At 35.9% G+C, this 27,054-nt stretch overlaps 1 protein-coding gene across 1 annotated transcript in view; it reads right to left on the bottom strand.

Annotated features, from left to right (window-relative positions):
* Positions 1-27,054, bottom strand: part of LOC122801842 (hydroxyacid oxidase 2-like) — a 376,520-nt gene that overhangs the window by 65,494 nt on the left and 283,972 nt on the right. Inside the window, exon 7 of the mRNA XM_044071491.1 lies at positions 10,479-10,548. Within this exon, the coding sequence (XP_043927426.1) occupies positions 10,479-10,548 (70 nt within the window). The remainder of the gene's footprint in view (positions 1-10,478; positions 10,549-27,054) is intronic.

Raw genomic sequence — 27,054 nt, 5'->3', positions numbered from 1 at the left:
GCAATGCTAACTACCAGTGAAATATGCTTACAGACATTTAACCTTAAAATTGCTTAATCTGTGTAGGCATTACTTAGCGCCATGCAAACAGGCTTAATCCTGCTTACTACCATTTAAAAGAGCGTACTCTCGCTTACTCCCATGCTAATTTCTTTACAAGAAAAGAAAAAAGGGTGATAGGAATGTGGTGAAAATGGGGGCATGCAGAGGGAAAGACAATATGGAAAGTAGCTAGGGATGTGCAAGATGGGTTTGGGGAAGGTCCATAGCAGTCCCTTTCTTGTACAACAACAGCTGTGCATATATACTGAATTTGTAGGTATATTTGTACACTCAAACCCCTGAGAGAGGGATGCGGATAACAATAATGTGTTCTGAAGCCAATTAGACCAGATTACGTGTCCAGTGGACAAGTATGAAATGGTCAGTTATGTATGGGGTGAGATTTCTTTTCGTAACAGATTGCCCTTTTTTAAGGTGAGAGTGGGATGTTGGGGAAGAATAGCAGGTATATTTGGGGAGGTTGGTTGGGTAGGAAGACAGACAAGATAGCATACAGGGGTGGTATATGACACATGTGGGGGTTAAACATCTTGGATGGGGAGGGGTGTTTGGAAATTGGAAGCCCGTGAGCCCCCAAATGGAAACAGTGGGACTGAGGTCCCCACCCATGTGCTGTCACCAATGCACCTTCACAGCCGTAAAGATGGTGGTGCTGGGGGCTGAGCAGGAGGGGCCATGCTGACCCTCTAATTGTGCCACACAGCTCTCAAGCTGGCGTAGCAGATCTCCAAACTCCTTTGGAGCTTGCTACACTTCAGTCCTTGGACCTAGCTTTGGGTGATGGTATCCTGTCCGCTCTCACTCCTGGGGGGGATGAGCCCCATCCCCTGAGGTGGTTCCACCCAAAGGTAATGCAGGACCAGCAGATGAGGAGATACCGGGGTGGCCAGATGAGGTGAGAGAGATGGGTCTGCTGGGACCGGCATTCCCAAACTTGCTATGGTGTTGCAGTTTTAGAACATATGTGGGTTAGTAATAGTCAACACAATCCAGGATTAGTTATAACATCATGCATAGATATTCCCATTAACCCAAAACAACAGATTTTGAACAGTTGCATAGCAAACAGAACACATGCATATATGGAACCACAGTGGCCATTACAATTGCATGCAGGTTACATTGACAGCAACAGGTCACCAATGATAGTATTTCAACATGGAACATTAATAGAAACACATTTCAATATTTGTTGAACAATAGGAGATATGCCCCAAAAGTAGGTTTGGTGTAAAACATAGCTATTGATTTGTGTGTTTAGAATATTGTTGCAGATATGGTGGGGGCAGAGTGAGATGTCAATTAACAACTTGTATATCCTTGCAGTACTCACAACTTTAATGATCATTGCTTTAATCATTACTCTACAGGTATTATTACAATACCCTATGGCCTTGGTTTGGGCAGTGGTATGTTTGTACACAGTGTATACTTCATCCGTCTTATAGCTACATTTTACTTCTCTTACCTGGTAGACCTGTGGGGGGAATGTTTGTTAACACTACCTGACTGTTTGTACACATATTCCCAGATTCCTAGTTAAAATTATGCATACAGCTTACTATCACTCCTGGGATTCGAATCATGGATGTGTCTGCTAAAAATACAGCAACTTGTGCTTCATCAGAGTGAGCTATTGAGAAAGTGCTGTCTCTTCTTTTAGTGTTTTCTGTCTAAGTCTCTCTTGGTTGTACAATCTGACTTTGTAATTACAACATTCTTATACAGACATTCTAGACATATTTTTATGTAGCACAGTGTGGGAAACAGTGGTTAACACAACATTACTATTCAGATATCAGATCTTGGTGAATACAACATGTCAGGCTATACAATATCAGAGTAAACACAACCAGTCCAGGATTTAGAACTTTATTGCCAGGCAGTTACACTTTTATTTAAATATGACCTATATGGGATTGTTACTGTCATACTGTCTGGTTTATTCTGTACAAACCATACACATTTTTATACTGCCAGGTGACATTTTACTCCTTTATATTTATTTAGTATGATTACTACAAGCAGGATTGTTACTCACCAGCCTTGCGATGCAGCCTTTGCAACCTGCTGGCATGGGCTTCCTAGTTCACAGCCCACTCAGCTGGAGCTTTAATGAAAACAGAGAAACATTTATCCATACTTATCCATCACGTACACAGGCTGGACTTTGATAAACTGTTATTGCTATGAATACTTACACACTGTTGGGACATCTCCCCTCTCTCTTGCTTCTTAGACCCACTATTCCAAGAGCTCCCTCTTCCTCCATTTCAAGTTGGCATAGTGGTGCTGGACCTGCTCACCAGTGTGAAAGATACCAGTGGCACTGGTGAGATCATGGTCGAGACTTTTCCAGTCTTCTGCTTTATATTGGGAGCCCTGGTACTAGTCCTGCAGCAGTTTCATGTCATGTTTTTTTTACCAGGAGTCCTGCCATGACCTTGGACTCCTGTATGCCCTAGTGCTGTGCCCGAAAGCACATGTCCTCAACAACACCTGCCATACTGCCTACGGTGGGGAGATGCAACCAGTTATGAGCTGTATTCCTGTCTGTGGAGTTTAAATACGGCCAATTTCCCACCAGGAGTGTGGCACTGAATCGAGAGAGTTGGCGACAGTTAACACAGTACCCCGACCCTATGTAAAATATGGGAAAAAAGGGGGCTGATGATGATGATGATGATAATGATTATTATATCCCACCCTTTGCTGTGATTGGATGGTTTTGAATATGTTTAGCTAAGCTAAGCTATGGGCAAACCTGCTTAGCTAAGGTTGGCAGTGCTTAAAGAGGTGGGTGCTGAGCACAGCTTACGAGTGCGCACATCTACTTAGCTACAGTGCTTCCTGCTTAGCATTCATGTTTCAGCAGTGCTTACAGTGCATCAGCTGAACTGAGCATAAGGTTGCATTATTTACCTTTCATTTTTTGGACTATCATGATGGTGGGTTTCATTCATCATTTAGGATAGCTTATGGTATGTATGTTGACCTTCCATAACATCCCCTATGTGCTTTTCTGACATATTACATTTTGTGTGACTGCATGTATGGGACACTTGTGTTAATGTGGGGGTTTCACAACTTCAGTACACTGACACCTCACATCTGGCCCTAATACACTGCTCTGGTTGGGAAATATAAGTTACTTACTGCATAAATGTACTAAAATATTACATTTGTGGTGATTTCACATACAAAATAGGATTGGCTGCAGTGGGGCTAGAGCCCTGACTGACTACATGCAATGCACACACTCTTAAGCTGGCCTAAGCATAGCTATGCAATGGGCACACCTATGCAGCTACGCTTAAACTTTCCTGCTGATGTGAAAAAAAAAACATTATGGACACTTTTTAAATATTGCTCTTACAAACTTTGACAGTTTTTAGAATAAAAGGTTTTGCATTCACATGCATTTTCTGAAGGGCATGACATATAAAACTTAGTTCTGTCATTATTTTCTAACTTCATTCTTTAATGATATGCAACTACTTTGGCAGTGGCCACTTATTTATTTCATGGCCGTACACTGTACTGCAGGAATCTGGACATTCTCTGGAGATGTCTCCTGTTAGAGGTTTACATTCTGTGAATAGAGTGAGCTCGCTCTTTTTACATTGTCGTATGGCAATTCTGTTGTGCAGGGGGCATATATCCTGTGACAGCACTGCTCTCAGATATACCCCCTGTGCTCATACGCATTTCCATGTATGTACTGCAGCATGGCAGCACGCCGTCATGCATATGTATAGAGCGCTGCCATGCTGCTCCCGTCTAGTCCCTTCTGTGCAGGAATAGGCTATTTCTGCATGCAGGCTTGCTGAATCCGGGTGTATGGCTTAAATGTCTGTGAAATGGGAGTCAGTCAAATGAATTTTAGGTCAAATGAAATTTAGGTCAATTGGGTGTCAGTCAAATGAGATTTAGGTCAATTAAAGTAGACCTATATATATATATATATATATATATATATATATATATATATATATATACATACATACATATATACCTACCCACACACACACACACACACACACACACACACACACACACACATATATATATATATATATATATATACAGACACACACATATATATATACATATATATATATATATATATATATCTATACATATATATATATATATATATATATATATATATATATATATATATATATATATATATATATATATATATATATATATATATATATATATATATATATATATATATATATATATATATATATATATATATATATATATATATATATATATACTTGTTTCCTGCTACAGCATCTAAAAATAAATTTATTTAGCCACCTAAAACTTCAAACTAAATGCTTTAATAAAAATGGTACCATGTCCAACTTCCTTCTGCATCCACCAACATGTCCAGCATTATCATGTTTCCATTTTCCTCTTACTTCTGCATATTGCACAACTGTTTGTTTGTAAATTATCATAGTGTGTTAATTTGGAATTGAGGCTTTATTACCTTTCACACCATATTCTATCATGCTTTTATATTAATTTATTTAGAAATTATTGAATTAATAAATCCATGACACTACAATAAAATCCAAATTCATACTAGAAAATATTTACAGTTGCAGTGTTTACAGTGGAGCATTCAACTCTAATAGCCATTTATCAGTTTTTATAATATATAAATGAGGCAAAACATGAGTAGCCAGGTATCTTTAACAGTTGTAAACCATAAGCTATTTGTATAAACTAGTTTTATCCCTAATGTATTACTAGAAAACTAGAAAAATCCGACACTATCCCATCTTCAGTTTTCCTTTTTGCTTCATAAGAGGGCCAGAGACTAATTTTATAAATAATTGCATACATAAATATTATTTATTTAGATTAGAGTCTACTTACATAAATATATGAGTCACATGTAGGTTGTTGAAGGGTACTCTTTTCTATTACATTTTATTAGAGTCCACCTAATCCTATAAAATGTATTTCAAAAAGCATGAATACGAAATGGGTAGTTAGGGTGACATCACTGGACACTGTAAATAAGGAGTTTTCCTTTTTTATATTATTGTTTGACCTGGACTTGGTATATTTAAGAAGCTGTAGTGTGGGGGTGGCTCACTTGTTTTCATGTTTTTTTTTTTACTTTCTTCAGCAAGTTCATATTTTGAAATTATGCGCTTGAATATATAGACTTAGAAGAAAGTTACACTTGATTGCTTACCCTAAACTCTAAACTCACATTTGTGTGTGTGTGTGTGTGTGTGTGTGTGTGTGTGTGTGTGTGTGTGTGTGTGTGTGTGTGTGTGTGTGTGTGTGTGTTCTGTGTCTTGTTAAGATTGAGGTCTCCTACCTTTGTTTTCCTTTCTGTTTCAAGTATTAGTTATGGTATATGGACAGTATTAACCTTATTAACCCAAGCTCATTCCATGTCCTTGTTTTCCTATCATTCTATGTCCTTGTTTTCCTGTCATTCCATGTCCTTGTTTTCCTGTCATTCCATGTCCTTGTTTTCCTATCCAGACCCTATATACACCACTGGAGTTCTTCTTTGGAATGCCTTGTCTCATTCTCTCGTTGCCTTGTTCTACCTCTCTTTTCCCGTATGGTGATCCCAGTTCACATACTTCCTATCTCCATTTTCATCGTTGCATCTCTAACATGTTGCATCATACTTCTACCTTCTTTGTGTAGCCTAACTGGGATTAAATACCATCTGTGTCAAACCCTCATTAATTAGTCTTGGATGTTGGGCCACATTCTAATTTTGCTGATCAGTCAGTGTCTTTACCTGGACCCTTTTCATTTAATTATTACTTCCTTTTAGGGCTTAAAGAGCCTTTTATTTCCACTTCTCCAGTATCTCTCCAGTATTTCCAAATAGATCACATGTACACCTTTTCCCATATTGGCTTTTTTATTTTTTCCATGCAGAGTCTTCTAGCTCATCAGTTTCTCAATTTTATCTGCTGTAGTGAGCCTAACAAGTTGTTTGTTTAATGTAACTGAACCATTGTGATGTTGGTAATTTCATCATAAACTGAAAATCAGAATTATATTAGCTCAAAAGAGCTATGTTTGACCTCCTGATGCCACCTGTGTATGTCCACTTGTCTCCATATTCTTATGCAGTTCTTTGTCCATTCCTTTACAGACCTCATATGTTTTGAGTATCCACATAATGCCACTTGTGTCTACTTCTAAAGATCAAAAGACCACTTACCCAAAATTAAATATACGGAGATGGCAACATTGAACTGTTAATTAACCAAATGGTCACATTACTAAATGTTTCAACAGGGAAAGTATGTACTTGGCCAACACTCCATGAAGAAACACACTGCAGTATGTCAAACCTACCCAGGTGGGGGAACTATGCCCCCACCCCCCCCAATGTGGAGGGGCTGTGCCTCTCCCCACACCCCAACTAAATATACCAACTCAGATCGCACTACAGTGGGGAAAAGTACAAATTTTCCCATGTTGGCCAAGTGCATACATTCTCTATTAAAGTAGTTGGTAGCGTGATCATTTGGTAAATTAACAGTTTGGTTTTGTCATCTCTGTTAATTCTGTTTCTGGTAAGTAGTCTTTCGATAATTAGAAATAGACCCATACCACTCTGTTCCCACTTCATATTTCATCTCCTTAATAATCCTATCTTTCAATTCCCTAATCTAAATATCTACCCAGTTTGGTTTTCTCCTGCCCACCCCAACAGTCCAAGTGCCCTATCCTGTGAATGCAACCATTCTGTTATGTTAAACATTATACCATAGGTAGAAAAATAGTTCCACTCCCTTATCTGCAAGTAATTTATAATCTGACCCAAGCAATTCTAACCTCTTGACTACCTCTAACATACATTTCTACAGCAGTTTGAATATCAGCTGGAGTTTTATGTTGAATTGGTGTATGCTACATTTATGTGGGGTCTACTTCAAATGAGCAAAATCTCACCTGAATGAAACCCATATATCTGAGACCAATTAATCAAAACTGCAAAACAATGAAACGTTAAAATTACGATGGTCGCAATCTCGAAAAGAACTAACCTAATAATGGTCCCCTACCATAACAAAAGCAAAACAAACCAAAATAAAAAATAAAAAACACCAGTACACCACCATCCTACTACTAACCCTTTTCACAAGACCACACTACTTTAAAGAAACAGAACACAAATATACGTACATTGTTTTTATGGGGGGGGAGTCCCCCTGCACCCCCATGTGGGGGGCTCCATCCCCCACACACCCGTAACTTAAATATACCAACTCCGAGATCACACTACCTTATGGAAAGGGCATATTTACTTCTAGTTAGCTACTGCTTCACCTTACTGCAGGTCATTAACTGAGATTTTGACTTTCATTATTTTAACATTTCATTGTTTTGCAGGTTAATTGATCTCGGTTATATGGGTTTCATTCAAATGAGATTTCCTCATTTTAAGTAGACCCATTATGTGATATGCTATTAGAGTGATCATGACTTTTATATTGATATTTCTGACTAGTGAATTAATTAAGCCATCCCATCAAAATCAACTTAGTCCTAAATTTTACCTCCTCCAAACTCTTTCTACAGGTTACTCATGAGTGTGACACACCAGTAGCCCTAAGTAGGATGGGAATTTACAGTGCTGCAGATCTGGCCTCTTCCTTTCAAGATCCCACTTTACTAATAGCAGTTTTGACATATAACAGGGTAGACCTAAGATAGTTTCCAATCCTTGGAAAACATGTAGGATTTGGTTGTATACCAAGTTCACTTTCTTCACTAATAATATCGAGCCATTGGCAAACATCCCAAACCAGGCATCTCTTTTATGCTCCTTCTACAGTTCACTGTGGCTCAGTTTTACCCTGCATGTAGACCCCTCCACTACTTCTACAAAAAGTCCTGCCAGCTGTGGGAATCCTTGTCTCATGCCTCTTCAGACTGATGTTTCTTTGGCTACATCCCCATTTATTAACACATTAAATTTAAAATTTCTGTACAAGGCCCTCAACTATAATGCTTTTTCAAGGCTCCAACTTTCTATCAGATAAAAAAAAAACATAACAGGATTTTCTAATATCAAATTAAATGATGCCTGCTTTTTCTTCATGTTTTTCTTCCAATTAAAGTAAAAAATGTTGCTAGTGTCCACCAAATAGCCTGATATGACAACTCTGATATTTCTGAACAATACATTACACTATACTTTTAAATGCATCATCATCAGCTGGGGTTCTTTTTCACCTTTCTAGCTTTATCACTATCACTGCCTTTATGCTGTTGCACTTTAATTAAACTATATAGCTAGAAGACCTTGTTTCCTTTTTATTCCTTTTCACTAGCAATAGTTTTGCCCTTTTTCAACTGTACTGCTATCATTTCATATATATCTCTGCATTATACATATCAGTCTGCTCCATTTAAGTATTATCTCTTACTACTTTTTCCTTGCTTCTAATGCATATATAACTAACCATTTTGCTATAAGCTTTCTTCATCAATTTCTATCATTAGCAGGCCATATTCAGCTGGATAATTCAAACATAAATTAATACACAAACAAATTAGGTGATCAGTATTATATTACAATTTAATTCAACTGTTAAATGTTAAACTGTACCTTTCCTTAATCTGATGGATGGTTTCCATTTATCTTTTAAAACTGTCCATATTCACGCATATTTAGCAATTTTTATCAAGTATTATGCAGACATATTAAGCACTTAAAACTATATCATCTTCAAAGCTCTTTAGATATGGAAGATTTGCCTCTGGGCTTCTCAGGCCCCATAGCTATCTTGTCTCTAGCTTTTTATACCCCTTATTCTGCTCCTTATTGTACCACCTGTCACATGTGCATATGGTATCCCACCTTACTACTGATGAAGGATATCAAACCCTACCAAGGACAGAGAGTATCCCACGCTGCCAGAAAGCATGATGTGACAAACCAGGGTTTATATCGGAACATCGAATTCGCACATCGAACGGTCATAACCGCAAATATGCCATTAATCAAATCTGTTCATGTGGGGGCTGCACCCCCACCCCCACGCTAATTATATATACCAACTCTGAGGTCACACTACAGTTAGAAAAGGGTATATTTACTGATCCTCACTGTACCGTGATCCAACAATTACAGATTTGATGATTGGCACATTCGAGGTTATGGCCGTTCAATGTTGTGCGAATTCGATGTTGTGATATACACCACACAAACCATGTAGCATAATTTTAAAACACATCAATCATTCCTCTGGTTTGGACCTAGCATTAAGATTTATATTATATTTTCTGGGTGCCAGGTGTTTTGCATATATAATTTTTGCCTTCCTGACCCTTTAATTGCGCTTGTTCAGAATCCTACTTTCTAGAGTTCTTTGATCAATAAACTTCTTTAAGACAGACAGAGAGAAAGAGAGGGGGAGAGAGTATAGTGAACACAGAGCATTTAACCTTTGAGAAAACAGTAAAAGATTAAATAGGGAACCAGGACAATGAATTATACACACAGTATGATGCAGTATAGGTCAGAAAGTTATTTCACTTGCAGATATTATGAACAAAAGAAGTACTTGAGAATGACACACTGGTTCTATGAACACACCAGCTGTGGACACACTTGATCTATAGGCATACTGGCTCCATGGTATAAAGACATGAAGGTGTATTAACCTGTTGGCATGAAATTGATTAGCAGCTCAGGTATAGACCAGGTGGGGGAAGATGGGAGTGAGTGTCTGATGTGAACTCACCTGTCCTGGGGAAAAGGAGACCATTAACATTGCTCAAATACTGACACCTACTGGAGAACTGGAGTACAGCATGCAGTATATGGACCAGAAGAATGATTGGCTTTATCAAATCGTGTTTCATGCTAGCCTTTGCAGGGCATGTGCATGAACATGTGCATTATGATAAGAAGACATAACCAGGCCATTTGCATGTGAGTGCACAACAGTCATTGAGAGAGAGAAAGGCTAGAACCTTATCAGGAAAATCCCTGATGACAGCCTGAATGCTCAGTTGTGATCAGTTTTTTCACCATGATGGAATAAATAAACTGATTCATTGTGGGACAAGGCACAGGAGAAACAAAATACTATATAAAAAATAAATACTAATGAATGATGCTGTATAAAAATAGAATCCTAAGTAATATATTATTTTATATTAATGCAGACTGATGCAACTGACCTAGATGGGACACAATTATCTGTGGCATACTGATGTAGGTGTACACTGTACCTACAATAAAAGCTCAGCAACTTGTTTTCAGGAAGATCTATTTTTTTATGATACTGTACTCCATTATAAATGATTGCTCCTGAATGTTGTAATTTCCTAAAAAGAAGAAAAACAAAAGAAGAAAAAAAAGAAACATGAAAGAAAAAATAAAGTAAACATACCAGCAAGTGCCATGGATAGGTGAAACTCATCTCTTAACATTTTCAGGACCTCTCGAAGACCCTCTTCACCCTGGACAGTACAATGGAAATAGAAGTCAAGAAATAAGAATTAGTTTCTTAATAAACACAACCATACACATGCATACATTCTGCAGGAATACACCCATGCAGCTATACATTCTGCAGCAATACACTCATGCAGCTAAGCAATTTTACCAAATCAGGATTATGCGGACCGTTTTGATGCTGTAGACATCCACAAGGCAGGAACTATCATCAAATGCCATTCCATCACAGGTTATACACATTTACAGTACACATTAGGCCAATGTATTATCACCAGTCAAGTTTCCAGCATATATTTGGAGTGTGGGAGAAAAGATACCCCGGAAGAAATTCATTCTAACAAAGGAAGGACTGCAAACTCCTTTAGAAAAGGCATGCTAGATAGGGGGAATAAAGGTTCTAAGTACTGTGAGGCAGACACACCAGCCACCATGTCAGTTGGCCACTCTTATTTTATGCAACAAGCTAATCAATCAGTTAAAAAAACACACACACAATTAAAATGAAGACTTTGGGGGCATTCTGTTATCAGTACCTGTTAGGATTACCTCTTCAGCTACTATCAACTTGGTTATATTCTCTCTTATCGCCTCAAGTGGGAGGGGGTAAGGTATGTGTACCGTGCCAGTTCATGTCATGGCACCATACACCAGGCTAAGAGTGTGTGTCCAGTCCCAGCACTAGCCAATTTCACTCCTACTTACTTTGTTCCATTCTAAAAATCTGGATCTCAATCCTTACAAGTGAGATGAAAAGTTTTCCTCATTCAATACCTAAAATGTTCAAGCCTTGTATGTGTAGCTGTTGTCACTATGATCAGAATCAGTGCTCTGTGTATTAGCAAAGAGTAAAAGAACAAGCTCAGCCTTCACTGCCAACATTTCAAATTGATCACCTTAGAATGGAGGACCTAGACTTCATACAAGACAGAAGTGGCAGAAGGTGGAGAGACTGCCAGTAGTGGACTCTATGTGAACTCATGATGGAGCGAAGGGAAAAGGTAGGCAGATATTGACCACAGGTGATTCTACTAGTTCTTCCTGGAATAAGGTAGAAACTCAACTACACATTCGCCAAATGCAAAAACTCTGAAAAAGATTTGCTGAAATTAATAAATCTCTTTTTGCAGGGGTAATCTCCCATGCACTCCTCATATGATAAAACACCACAAATACCCCCTGAACTTAAATATACTAACTGAGGTCTCAAAACAATGGAAAAAATGGAGGTGTCCACTATTAGTGAAAGTACTTTCAGTGAATGGCCTTCAGATAAACTACCTTTGACACTTTGACATGCTCCTGTTCCTTCCTGATTAATGATGTAGTTAATGTTATAGCTGTTACTGACCAATAACTAAAAGCCTATGAGAGATACAGACAAAGCAACCACAATGAGGGAGGAGGTCTGGGCTGACTGCATTGTTTATCCCTTGTTTGAGAGGCCAGAAACAATTCCATGGTCAGCCTGCAGTGAAGGAACAGTCTCATGGAGTCTTGCTCCATGAGTTGGGTTGTAGCAATTGAAGATGAGGACTCTTCTCCCAGGCATCTACTGAGTCCAGTTAGGTTTGTCTGACTAGTCTGAGAGGAGTTTATTTGGTCAGTCCACATCCATAGAACCTGGATGACAGCTGGAAACACTGGATATGCATGAAATGTTTGAAGCCTAGTGGGATCTGTCCTTCCTGGTATGAGAATATACTTAGCTGGTGACAGCCATATAGTTTAGCATTTGTTATTTGTCCAGAACACCCTAGGCCCTAGGAATGCAAGCTAAGTGCAGGTTAATGATTCAGGGATCAAGAATTAGGGTAGATTTTCATCCCAATCCCTCCGAGCTACACTCTCTAGGGACCTAAACCTTGTCACCACATTAAACAGAACATGCCGGAGGGATAGATTCCTGTCCCAGAGACTTCCCATACTCTGGAATAAACTACCTATCTATATCAAACAAAACTCCTCATTAGCACTCTTCAAGAAAAATCTTGATGACTGGATGGGAAATAGGAAATTCACCCCGGGGATCACCTCTGTGGCTCTGCTCAACAGTTGCACAGAAAATAATTTTCTTGGGTGGCAAAAGCCAGGGTACCATTTTGGCTGGGCTTGTATAGGCCCCAGGGCCAATAGCCTAGCACCTACCTATGAACCTATGAACATATGTACTCCATGTGGCACTAAGGGGGCCCACAGGCTCTTAATTCTGAAATGGATCAAAAAAATAAAACGTCATATTGTTGTTGCTCACCTAGATGACCATTAGGTTATGAAGTCTTCCACTGACTGGTATATTGCCAATCTCTCTTCTTCCATGAAATACATGAAAGAGTATTTTGGAAGGAAGCAGGAAGCACCATGGGTCTTGTCTTCCATAGAGCATTTCCTTGAGGATGCTATTACAGCATGAATTTAAACAATTCAGTAACACTCCTGCTTCTAAGGAGGTGGATGCCTCTTCACTGCCACATCAAAATGAATTGAAAGCCTTACATAATTTCTTAGAGTATACTGTTATGTGAACACTTTAGATAAATATTTCTCAAATACCGCAACACTTTTCCAACTTACCACCTGATAATGAGTCCAATGCTTTGGACAGGGAGGGTAAGAGGGTGTTCTGTGCCATGTTCAGATTTTGATCCTTCATCTTCTCTCTCTCATCTGTCCAGGTCTAAGTCCTTTCTAATGGATCAGACACTGGAGAAGCCAGAAGTCCTTCCTAAATCTGAGGTCAATGAAAAGCTGTTTCAAATCCATAGTGTGGTTTCTGTTGTGTGCCTATATGGAGTTCACTGCAATATTGACACATCGATGCTACTGCCTGGACAGCAGGTTAGATACGTGCCTCAGCAGGATGCTGAGGCTTAGTCTTGCCTCCTACAAGGATGAACTCAGGCAGGGTGTTACTGATACTCATTTTAAAGAGGCATCTCATAAGGACTTTCAGAAGAGGAAATTGGAAGTGGCAACAGCGAAGAAACTTTATAACATCACCTGACCCCTTCTGCTTCTTCTTTGCAAGCTGAGATTAACTGAAAGAAGAACTCCCCTTATTCTACAGTATGTGGAAAAATTCCATGCATCAGGAAGTTACCAGTTCTGGCCAAATCATTTAGGAAAAAGTTTCCATCACCTAAGCAGTCATTATCCTAACTTATGCATGGAGCTATCCATGGGAAGTTTTAACTGAGTTTGCCTGTTTTAGACAGCCATTAGTAGGAAGAGGTAAGTTTTCAACATGATCATCCTTGACAATATCTCAGGCCTCTTGGGTCCTCCACAGTGCTCTTGAGGATGTCTAGATTAAAACAATTCTGAAAAAATTCCTTCTCCTTCACAACAAGGTCAGAGTTAATTTTTACCTACCTCTTTTCAGTTGGTGAAGGCACTGAGGTACAGAGTGAAGCTTAAGTCTGCCATACTAAGTACATCAGCTACATCATGATCTGGATAACAGCCCACCAGAGGTCATGTCATTGCAAATGCAGGACACAGGACTAGTATTACTGGACATGAAGGGCACTTTTCTGGCCCATCATTGTTTAAGGTCTACTCAGAACATTCCTGTGGTTTGCATTGGTTGGTATCACGTCCAATGCAAAGTGTTCCTGCTTGGTCTCTCGAATGTGTCCACTGTGTTTGCTGTGGTAGTACAGGCCTGGCAAGACAAGGATTTCTGTATCTTTTCTTACTAGTGTGACAGGTCAAGATGAACCCACTGAGAACTCCCTGGTAGGGTCTGTAGCTTTGCTGCTCTGGTGGCTATAGGCCCTGGGGGTTCAGTATTCCCTAAGCCATACTCAAAGGACTACAAAGACTACCTGGTGCAGAGCTAGACAATGTCCAGTCTCAGCGATTTCTGTCCATGGAAAGAATCTACAAGAATATGTCTGAACATCTTGGGTGAGGTCACAGCGGTGTCCAGGCTTTGGCTCTCCTACATCTTCTGGGGTTGATGGTTGCCATGATCTTCTCATTGTGCCATTTACATGCCCAGGTATGCAGATGTTATAACCCTCTGCAGAAGCATTACTTACTTATAAATCATTTTGTGGTGTCAGACCCTTACCATCAGAGTTTGGAGTAAATAAATATGTTCCTTTCCTGCAGTAGAACCCATCACATATCCTGAGGCTCTGTGCTTCACTAGCAGGCTTCTTGGACTCTTAAACAGTTCAGGAAAAGTGGAGTCTCCAAGAGATGCGACTCCACATATGCAAGTTTGACCTACACGTGGTGCTAATTGTTTTGCAGACCCTAGGGGAGGAGCTGAAACCAAGTCTCTTCTGATCTGTCTGGTTAATGAGTGCATGACATAATACCTAAACTAACAGATTGGCATACACGTATAGCACCTGTGAAAAGCAATAAAACATGGAATATTATGGGTTAGGCCATAAATAGGGTTATCAAACTTACAGCAACTCATATTCTGGGAGAAGGGAATTGCTGGCCTACTTCCTGAGCAATAACTCCAGTCCTATCCTAGATCTGGATATCTGGGACTCTGATACAGTCATGGTTTTCTAAGAATGAGGTATCCTGGATTTGGGGTGGGGTGCAGCCCCCCACATAGCAGGGGTGTTGGGGGGCTACAACCCCCCACAACCCCCAATAATTATACATACCAACTCCAAGATTGCACTACAGTGGGGTGGGGGAAGAACAGGTTTCCTTATAACTAAAATACAAGTAAGTAAGTGCTTTGTTGTTCCGTTCGGCTTCCTTGATGCTGGCCAACTATTATCATTTGATGCATAGTGTTATGATGATTTGGCCTTTTGGTTAAAATTAAGTTTGATAAGTAGAGTTGGACAAACAGCCATTCAATGAATGTGCTGTTCGACGAATAAACATAGACCCCTGTTTGTGAGCCAACTGTCTATCCACCGGATGTCACAAGGGTTTATACCTAGCCTCTTGAATTTGTCAACAATGCCTGAGTGGGGTATTGTGTCAAATACCTTGACCACATCAAAGTAGGCAGTATGGGGGCAGAGTCTAGATGGCCAACTGAGAGAAGTGAATTTTGAGAGCTTCATAATCTAGTATAATAATATAGGAACATTTTATTATATTCAAGTTTAAAATGTCAGAAATCTATAGATAAACTGCTAAACTACATAAATATCAATTTTGATGGAGATATACAAAAATTTTCCTGTCACGTAACTTGGAGATATATTGAGTCACTGAATATGAACAGCTCAAGGAATTCTCATCCAGATGCTGCTTTGAAAATAGAACTGCAATTTATGACATCGACCTTACAGGAACTATCTTTGAAGATGGATGGCTTTAAAAACGACTTAGAAAATCTCAAATTAAATTCTCAGAAACAGACTGATACTCCTAAGGAACTATTACAGCAATACCATACAAAAATAACAAATAGAGACTTCTGTAAATGACATTAAAGGGAAACTCAGAGAAATTCCAAAAATAATTTCTTCTTAAACAGAATACATGGCTGCTTAACAAAATAGATCACTTAGAAAACAGGGAAAGGAGAAACAATATAAAGATCTGTGGTCTGCCTGAAAACACTGAAGGAGAAGACATTATTTCATTCTTAACAATCTGTATTCCTGAATTTTTAGACAGGAAAGAGGGACTTTCATTTGGAATTGAATAGAGCACTGAGGAAATCTACTTCTAACTCAGCAAATACTCCACTAGATCCATAGTTATAACATTTCTTTCATTCCTGGACAAGGAACTAATATTAAAATCTACTTGGAGAAGATCACCCTTAAAATACAATCAAAGCCTGATAAGGTCTGACAATGATTATTCTTCCAGAATACTAGAACAAAGGAAAAAAAGTCTGGCCAATAATAAAACTGTTGAAACAAAACAACATTAAAGCACAGCTGGCCTTTCCAGCAAAGATACAAATACTTTTTGCCAATGAGATGAGAACCTTTAATGACTTAAAAGAAGCAAAATCAACAACATAGTGTCTATCGCAGAAGAAATGGAATGGATGGCCCCTACTCTTAAAAGAATAAAAGAAACAAATCCTTGGACTGACGCTAGAAAGAAGAAACAAAAACTGATTCCAAGATAGCTGTCCAAAAAAATAACTCTTACAGCTACATCTCTAAAAGTATCAACTGATATAGTACATCACTTGTCATCTGTTTTTATTTTAAAAAAGGAGGGTTTCTTAAACAACTGAGAAACAGTAATTTATTCAGAATGTTCAAAAAGTCGAATAATTCTTCACAAACAAAGGTAGGTCAAGATGGGTTACTATTTACATTATATATAAGCCAAACACAGCAACATTTAATACAAACATAAACATTTCTGTTCCCCTATTTGAACTCAGTGAATACTTATCTTGTTCATTTTTAATTGATTTTAATTATAACAATTTAATTAATTAATGAATTAATTCAACAAGGTATCATTAATCAGAGTTTAGACTCAAATGTAACAAATTAGCATCATATATAATAGCAGTAACAGCAGACTGTTCTGAAAAAAATGCTGTTATGGAGACTAATGCCTTCTTCAGTTAAAGTATGATTTAGAAATGTAATGTATATTCTGGTTAAATAATAGTAGCAAGCTCTTAGTACAAATGTCATCATTATTCTGTCTAAATATAGTTAATATCAGTTATAGCAGGTATCACAGCTACGAGTGCTGTTTGAACAATCCTGATATGGTGTGTGTGGATGGAGCTGTGTCTGGCAGCTAGTACAAATGTCATTATTATTTTGTCTAAACATAGTTAATATCAATTATGGCAGGTATCATAGCTTTGCGTGCTATTTGATTAAGCCTGGCATGGTGTGTGTGGATGTAGCTGTGTCTGGCAGCTGTTGTATGTTGCCATTTTCGTCTCTGGGAAGCTGTGAGTTGTGGCTTGTGATCAAGGTTTACTGATGCTTGTGTATTAGGTAGAGACATTTGGTGTTTAAGCCTGGATCCAGGTGGAGGGGTGGATAAAACTATGATTTTGGATATTTTGGCAGAGAATAGTTTGTTTATACATCTGCTGAGTGAGAGGTGGGAAGGCTGGAAGAATGTGTCATCTCTTGTTTTGGCGGCTTGTTAGGAGTTTTTTTTTTGTTTTGCTTTTGATCTGTTTGCTCTCTCTTCTTTTCCTGGCTGCTGCCTCACTGAAAGGGAGGGAATTTAGGCTTGAAGTTGCAGTGAAGTGAAGCTTTGCTTTATGTGCATCGTGAGCCTCTGGTATGCAGTACACAGACACAACAGAAACAGATGCTCCCAGGTTACTATGGTAATGGAGACAGAGTGACAATAATGCTTAACGGCTCTGAGGAGCCTCCAAGATGATTCCCGGCAATGAAGTTTTTGGTTTAAAAAAATATAATAAATGGGCTGTTTTAAACCACATGTACGCATATTGATGGCCTCCCAACACTTCGTTTAGCTCATTAAGTTGATTCTTGATAAAAATAAATAAATAATTAGTGCAATTCTATATTTAAAATGTATTTGGTCCAAACACATTAAGGACTTACATAAGAGTGGAAGTCTGAGTTATTGTGAAAGACTATGAGCACTTGATCTTGTGCAGTACCCTTTGCAGTGGTCTGGGAGGTGAGCTTGCTCAAACGTGTTGGGCATATGGGAACAGCTGATTCTAGGGGTATTTGGGGTTGCCAGGAATTGCTAGAGAGTCATCAGATTTCCTTCTGTGGGAATGGAAGGTGTGTTGAGTGGTTCACTGGAAGAGTGGCCACTGCCTGGAACAGGCTGGTAAAATGGAACAGGACAAATATTAGTTTGGATATTTTAAGAACAGCCTGGAAGCACACCACATGAACTAATGAATGGTATTCTGGCAAAACTGGATGGGCATTGTTGCCCATGCTTGAAGTACTGATATGTGTGTATGTAAGGATGGAATTATACTTATAACAAATAAGAAACTAGAAGGGTCTCATAATTTAAAGTCTATGGACAGTATAAACAGGCTTGGAAGGAGCTAATAATAAGAATAAGCATTAAAGCTTGTGGTCTCTGAAATAACTAAGCAACAGCCAAAGAAAAACACACACACAATAGTTATGTAATGTATTATTTTAGTAAATCTAGACATAAAATATATAATCGTCATATAAGATGAAGCAGTCTGCTGAATTTAGATATTAAAGACAGGATTTAATAACACGGGCTTGTGTATAATAACACTACTGTCTTAACTTATAAATTACATACACTACATTGAACATCAAGGTGAAGCATGATGATTTTCTTATATAAGTAAATATGCATAACAAGTTATGTAATTGCTTTAACTTGAATTGTAGTTTTTGTAACCCATCTTGACCATATATAATACTTAAGTGGTTACCAAGATAACTAATGTTTTATACATGACATCAAACTGACAAAGCTGTTCAAGAGAAACAATAGAAGCCTGAACTAGGAATGTCACAGAATGTAACAATCACATTCTGAACAAATAGTATTAAATTGATAATAATCACTCAGTTTAACCTTTGCTCATTATACAACATAGAACGTTGCCATTTAAATCTAAAAACTTTCAGTATATGCCATAAAATGGCAATTTATGAATATGGAAAGGGAACTTTTAATCATTGATCACAATAAGTGAATTTGTTGTTTTTAACCTATAATTTCACTCATTTTATAAGAAATGACAGATATGAAAATCCTTATGTGTAGGAAATGGGGGGAAGAGGGATGCACTGATAATTAAAATGCACTAACTTTCATCAATGTTCACATAAAACAAATATGATGCTTTAAGTAAGTTAGCAACAAAGTGATTATTTAAATGCTGGCAAACTGAAATATAAATTCTGATATATTCAATAAAATACATTGTATTATACACATTAGGTATAAATATTATTACCATCTATTTATATTAAGTAATACGTTTTGAGAGACTTCATCAATAAGAGTGAATATGTTAAATAACTGTGTGCTATAATCTTTTACTGAGGTTTTATATATGATACATCCTACTTTATTATGATTGAATTGCTTGTCATCTATCTTTCATGTAAATATTAATTGCTTATACAAAAAGTAGACATTTATATTGTATTAGAATTCTGTCCAATCTACAATAGCACTATAACTGTTCAAAATAATATAAATATTGCTTATTGCTATTACAAATATTCTCCACATCATAATTCAATTTATGGAGCTCAGATGTTCTGGATTGTCAGGGTATGAGTGATAATCTGATGGATTTAGGTTTATCCATCAGATTAGAAATAATTTTCATTCCATGGCTTGTGCGGATCTTGGTTTTGTTAAAATTTATTAATTTAAATTTGTTGCTTTACAAAAACATTTTTAGTATGCCTGACCAAAACATTACTTTATTGGTAAACACTCAAAGTATAAAACTGATAATTTCCTTTAAAAGCTCAAACATATACATTATAGTTATCAGAGGAAAATGTTTAATAATCACAATAAAACAAAAAATACATAGTCTAAATAACCTAAGATGGATTTAACTTTATTATCTTTAAATACTAATGGCTTAAACAATCCTAGCACAAATTGTCTTCCTTCAAGAAACACATTTCAAAACAAATGACAATTACAGATGGAATCCTAAGGAATATATGATATTGGCACCATCCACTTATAAAACAAAGACAAAAGGGGTAACAATTTTATGGAAAACAAATGTGATTAACCCAGAGATCATTTATAAGTATGAAGATAAAGGTCTTATGGCATTAGTAATAGTTAAATATAATAACAGAATATGGACCCAAGCCAATCTACACTGGTCCCCAGGCAATGGAACAGGAACTGTTAAAAACACTTGGATTTTATTTCCAGTAATTATAAAGGCAACATAATATTAGGAGGAGATTTTAACTGTATATTTGATATTTCTGAAACTGCAAATAAAAGACTGCTGCATACATCTGCTGTATCAAAAGCTTTAAACAAGTGGGTAGAATAATTTCATCTTGTAGATACTTTCACATTTAAAGAAGATGAATCTTTCTTGTTTTCCCATCAAGATCACAGATTTGGTACCCAAACTAGAATAGATAAAATATTTGCTGCCCATGACTTACAATCTAAAATCATTAATTTCTCAGTCACTCCCTGCCACTTTTCAGACCACAAGTCACTGATACTAAAACTTCAAAATGGGTACAAACCATTAATCTTTAACTCCAGAATTCCAGCATATATAACTAAAATTAAAGAGTTCAAACCCTGGTTACAATCTGAATTACAGTTCTTCTTAGATATTAATTATACCACAAAGATAAATAAAATAATGATATGGGACTCATTAAAAGCTTACATATATGGCAAAACTCTAACTTGGTATAAAAAAAAATCAGAGAATGGGATTCTGAATTATTAGATCTACAGTCCAAACTTCTGTCAGTAAAAACTGAAAATACAATGAAATTTTAACATATAAAACTAGTTTAGCTTTAGAAAACTAAAAATTAATACCTTGGCCACTTCTCCCAAATATCTACTTAATTTATCCACAAGAATCAAAATACAATCAAAAGCTAATAACATTAAAAGTATCTTCCATGAAAAGAAAGGGAAAAATGTCTTGGATATAGGTGACATTCTTGATGCCTACAGAAATCACTATATGGAACATTTCCAAAAAATATACATATCAATCAATTAAATCTAGATGAAAAATGTTGTAATATAAAAAAAATACCAGAAAAATGTATGTCTGCAAGCACTAATATCCTACAAAGAAATTACAGATACAATAAAAGAGGGTAAAAATAATAAAGCTCTAGGTAAAGATGGCATAATTATGGAAATATATAAAGTTTTCCTTCAAAGATACTATCCCTCTTACATAAAAAACTCTATTAGAAATTCAGTCACAAGCTTTAATATCACTCTCTTAGAGATATTCATTAATCACACCAATCCTAAAGGAAAACAAATCCCCAAACCTCTGTATCTCATATAGACCTATATCATTATTAAATAATGACTATAAAATATTTATGATAATATTAACTAACAGAATGAAAATATCACTATCTAAAACAATAAATAATGATCAAACTGGATTTGTATATCATACACACACACATGACAATATTAAAAGGATAATTTCTCTTACAGATTATGTTAATAAAGAAAATAAAGAAACACTCATAATTGGCTTAGATATAGAGAAAGCCTTTGATTCCCTAAATTGGGACTACTTATTCAAAATCCTAATGCTATTTGAATTTCCTGCATCCTTTGTTCATCTCCTAAATAATACATATACAAATAATTTAGCGTATGTCAAGTTAGGTCCTTTTACCTCTGAATCTATACATACAACAAAAGGCACTGTAATATCAATTAATAAATTTGATTTACAAAAACAATTTAAAAAAACAGATAAAAACAATTTGCCATGGTGCATATTATGTATCAGTATGCAATATAACATAACTAAACCCACTAAAACTCATATGATTATTACATTGACTCATTAAGGAATATTATTAATGCAAATATAGATTTAAAAATCTGGTTTGATCTTTTAACACCATTTATAGTCACAAAGAACTTTCCACATAAAATATACAGAGAAATTATTCATTCCTGGGAACAGAATGGATTTGTTTGTTGGCTCCAATGTATCAAAGAACTAAAAGTTTTAGCTATGCAAGTAATAAAAACAACATACAAAATTCCATAACAGGACTGGCTAACTTTACAGAGTATTCTGTCATATTTGCAAGATTTAAGTAGAGTTAACAATTCTTCATTTAAAGAAATACCTAAATTTACAAAACACATATATGAAATCATATATAACAACTTTGACATGGGAAACAGTATTTCAAAATTTTACAAAACATTGATAAACTATAAAACAACACCCAAAACCTCATATTGGAAATATATAACAAAAGGACACTCAATACAGTTAACTGAAAATATTAAAAAAATATCTTATTATCGATAAAATATACATCCTTTATACAATACTGGAAAGTGTTTAATTTGAAATGCTTGCACAGAGCATTCTTAACCCGAGACAGAATCAGTAAAATTAGTTCTTCCATAAAAGGAATATGTTGGAGATGAGAGCAAGCACACAATGTAGACTGGAACCACATTTTCTTTGATTGTGTTAAAATTAGCAATGTTGGAATGGTATTAATAACTTTCTACAAGCTTTATTTAATGAATCATTTCATTTAACTAAAGCTCTTGTATTAAATGTGAATGAAGGTCCTCATTTGAATAGGTCAAACATGTATCTACTATGGACTATACTTGCAATTTCAAGGAAGTGTATAACAAGTAGTTGGAATACAGACATAATACCAACTTTGGAAGACTTCTACAGCCTACTGAAGACCACAGCATTATTGGAAATTAAAATTAAAGAACTAAGAATGTATCCAAAGCCATTTATCAACAACTTTGGGGAAAAGTCTTATCATTGATTGAAACTATACAATAATTAATCAGACACTCTGATAATGGACTGGACATACTTATAAAGTAACTGTATACATTAAGATATGTTATAGTGTCAGGCTAATGTAAATAGTGTACATAGTTATTTAAGACACTATGTATAAATACTATGGAATTCATTCAAATGTATTTGAAAAATAAAAAAAAATTGAGCAAAAAAAGAAAGTAGGCAGTATGAACCATTTTGCCTTCATCCATTGCTTTAGTGACCTTCTCAAAGAAGTCCATCAGGTTGAGTAAGCATGTAACCAAGATATGCAGCAAACCTGTTGTTAAAAAGCAAGATGTAGCCGATGCCAATAAGGAGATGAAAAGCAAACCCAATATTTGAAAAAGAAATACTTGTAACACTAGAACCAATTCAAGCACAGAGCCACCACACGTTCCTTCTACAAGACTGCTTTATTGACCTAGGTTTCGTCCATACGAACTTCTTCAGAATACATACTATTACTTCAACACAAGGTTTTTATATAATATAATATATTGAATAATTATTTAATTGATGTCATTGAATTTCAATGATGGATTCTTAAAAGGGAAATGTCTCTTTTGCAACACATTTCATACCTATTGAAAACCATTGTAACAACAATATTTAATAAACCTAATGCATGTTGTAAAAGATATATGCATTCTGGTATAAAAAATTAAACAACTTATGCTAAAAACTACTTAAATTATATATAATTAATATAATCAACTACACCAATGCATAAAAACATACCCTACCTATACTATACATATATTAAAACACCTATCTTGTGTAATGTGTGTATAATATATATATTTAAAATAATACACATAATATTTCAATTAATTATTATATTTATATTGTATGGAAATGTAACAATATACTAAACGTCTTATGTAATATAATATATATGATACGTAAATTCATAATGAATTGAATAAATTAAATAAATAAAATAAATTAAGCATATATGTTAAACACTGCTGACAAATGTTACTTTAAGTAATTTTGTTATATTAAATCTGATTATATATAATCCATCCATATAACCCATTGAGGTCAAAAATTGATATGATAAATAATTTGACATAAGTTAAACCACATGTATAATACATGAATATTGTTAATGTGTATCTATATTTTATTTTTATTTTTATGACACAACAACTATTTCCCATAGACTCTATTCAATTTCAATAATGGCATAATAGTCAAATATTCATTTATACCTGGTGGATTACAAGAATTCAGACATATTTGCCATTTCAGTTCCTCCATATCTAAATGGTACATTGTCGTCTTCCCTTGTAAATCATATTTAACTTGGTTAATGACCATAAATTTAAATCTATGGTCGTTATTCTCAATTATATGTCTCGCTAAAGCATTAGTACTCTTATGATGTCGTATATCCAAAAGATGTTCTTTAATTCGCTCTCTAAATTGTCTTTTTGTTTTCCCTATATAGAAGGCTTTACATTGATGGCACAAAGCCATATACACTACATTTGATGTTAGACAATTATAATGCCTGTTTATCCTAATTTTACAACCATTGATTATTATTTCTGTATCTGAACAATATATGTAACTACATATAGTGCATGTTCCACATTTGAAATTGCCTTTACTTCTGTTGCTATATTTATTATTATTTCCATTATTCTCTAATATGTTTTTAAAAGATGGACTCTTTTTATATACAAATTTTATTGGGCCTTGAAAAAGCTGTCTCCAGGTTTTTTCATTCATAAAGAAATCCCAATTTTTTCTAATTATGCTCTCTATCTCTTTAAAACAATCATTGTAGTTAATAATATACAATGGAACATTATTATAGTAATATTTCTCTATTATTCTTTTACTATCTAATGTTGTTTTATTTATAGGACCAGTTTTTAATATTGCAGTGTAAATTCCATTTTGTCTCTTATTTATTACTTCATTGTATATTCTAACACAAAACTGTTCTGGATATCCTCTATTCATGAATAGTTGCATAATATATTTTAATTCTTCTATGAAATCCTGTTCTTCACTTACCATTCTGGCTGCCCTGACCATCTGCCCTTTAATTAGGTTGAGTAAGCATGACCTGCTCTTAATGAAACCAGACTGGGTTGGGTCCAGTGTCTGGAGGTTTCTTATGTCATTATTAATCATTTCTATGATAATTTTTTCCATGGCTTTGCATATGAGAGTAGTGAGACTTATGGGTCTGTACTTTCCAGAGTCTCTTTCTTACATTTTTAAGGATCAGGTTCAGTGTCATGTTGAACCATGGGTCTATGGGCAGCTTTTTCTTTTGTAATGTACATCGCAAAGCAGACAACTAGAATGGATGTAGAAACACAGCCATTTCTCTATAAATTCCTAAGGCATAACACATAGACGAACAGATCAACATTGTCATCTGAGGCTTATTTACAAGGAAGTTTATATATTTTTTTCTCTGATATTGACAGATAGGTAAACCTTGCTGCTACCCTGGCAAGCTACTTTATTGCAGTAATGGACTACCTTGTTCTAAGCAACAGAATCTACCTGTTTATGTATTTGATTTGCTTACTATGTGAGTGGGCTAGTCCTTAGACCCTTTTTATCCATGACCTAAGATACAAGGTATTACATAAATTCAAGATTGTACATGAAATATTACAAGTAGTTATGAAATATTTATTATATACTAATATGTCTACACACATATTAAATTAGCATTACATAGGCAAGGCAGAACAATTAAAGTATGAACAAAAATGACATATTACAAATTATACAATGACCCCTCCCATTAATATTCCAAAATGTGCATGCTGATTGGCCAGCATGCCCATTGTAAATCAAACATATACTAATGGAAAAAGGCCCGGTTGCCCAAACTTTTTCCATTAGTATAAGTCTTTTTTTTTGTGCTAGACAGTAATGGAGAGAGGAAGAGCTCCGTTGCTGTAATCTCGCTATGTTAAATGGGTTCAACATAGTGAGATATCTTAAAAAAAAGCAATGGAGATCTTCCTTTCTCCGTTGCTTTTTTTAAAGATGTCTTGATATGTTAAATGGGTTTAACATAGTGAGACAGTTTTAAAAAATGCAACGGAGAAAGGAAGATCTCCGTTGCTTTTTTAAAAGCTATCTCGTTATGTTAAACTCTTTACATAGCGAGACACCTTTTAAAAAGCAACGGAGATCTTCCTTTCTCTGTTGCTTCCACACACACAGCTCTGATGTACTGTGTAAGCATATGCATGCACAGTACATCAGAACTGTCGCAGAATACCGGACAGCTGCGGAAGGGCAGTACGGAGGCATTATACAATGCCATTATTTAAGAAAAGTAAGTATATTTTTTCTTAAATAATGTCATTGTATAACAGCAATAACCCACTTCTGGGTGTGGGTAATGCTGGATTTACCCACGGTTGTCTTTGTTTGGTCACTCAGGCTTCACCCTCATGACCAAGCCACACCAACTGTGGGTAAATCCATCATTACCCACACCCAGGGTTATTGCTTAATGAATCATTGACTGGATCAGTTTATAGTGTGTATTTCATAAAGCAAAAAACAATTTTCACAAGATCACTTCAACCATATTTGTAAGACTTTAAACTATAACTGAACTTACATTTCTTATACTGGCACCGCAAAAACATTGCAGTTTAGGAATTAAAAGATGTGATCCATCTGTAAGTGAATGTTGCTCCCATTTTCCACAGATAAGTATGCCAGGATCCACCAGTGTTCTCCAAGTAGCCAGAGTTAAGTCATTGCTGTACATTTTTGGAAGCACTATAATATTCATGTTACTATAGACATGGAATGCTTCCTTTTTAGTTGTTAAATGCATAAGGGAAAAGGACAGTAATTACTGCTTTACATGATGCATGCCAGATATGTTAACCTCACTTTTCTAAAGAAAAGCCTTGATTTCAACAGGAAAAATAGTGCCAACTTGATTTACAGTGTTGTGTGCCAGGGTTAGGAACTGTTCCATTGGTCTCATGGAGACCTGAGTCTGTGAGGCATTCTAGAAAAGTACTGAAATGCCAGCTTAGAAAACAGC

Source organism: Protopterus annectens, chromosome 5.part0 (assembly GCF_019279795.1).
Source record: "Protopterus annectens isolate FY-2018-M chromosome 5.part0, PAN1.0, whole genome shotgun sequence".
Lineage (NCBI taxonomy): Eukaryota > Metazoa > Chordata > Ceratodontiformes > Protopteridae > Protopterus > Protopterus annectens.
The sequence above is the reverse complement of the archived record's forward strand: the minus strand, read 5'-3'. Positions and strand labels throughout refer to the sequence as shown.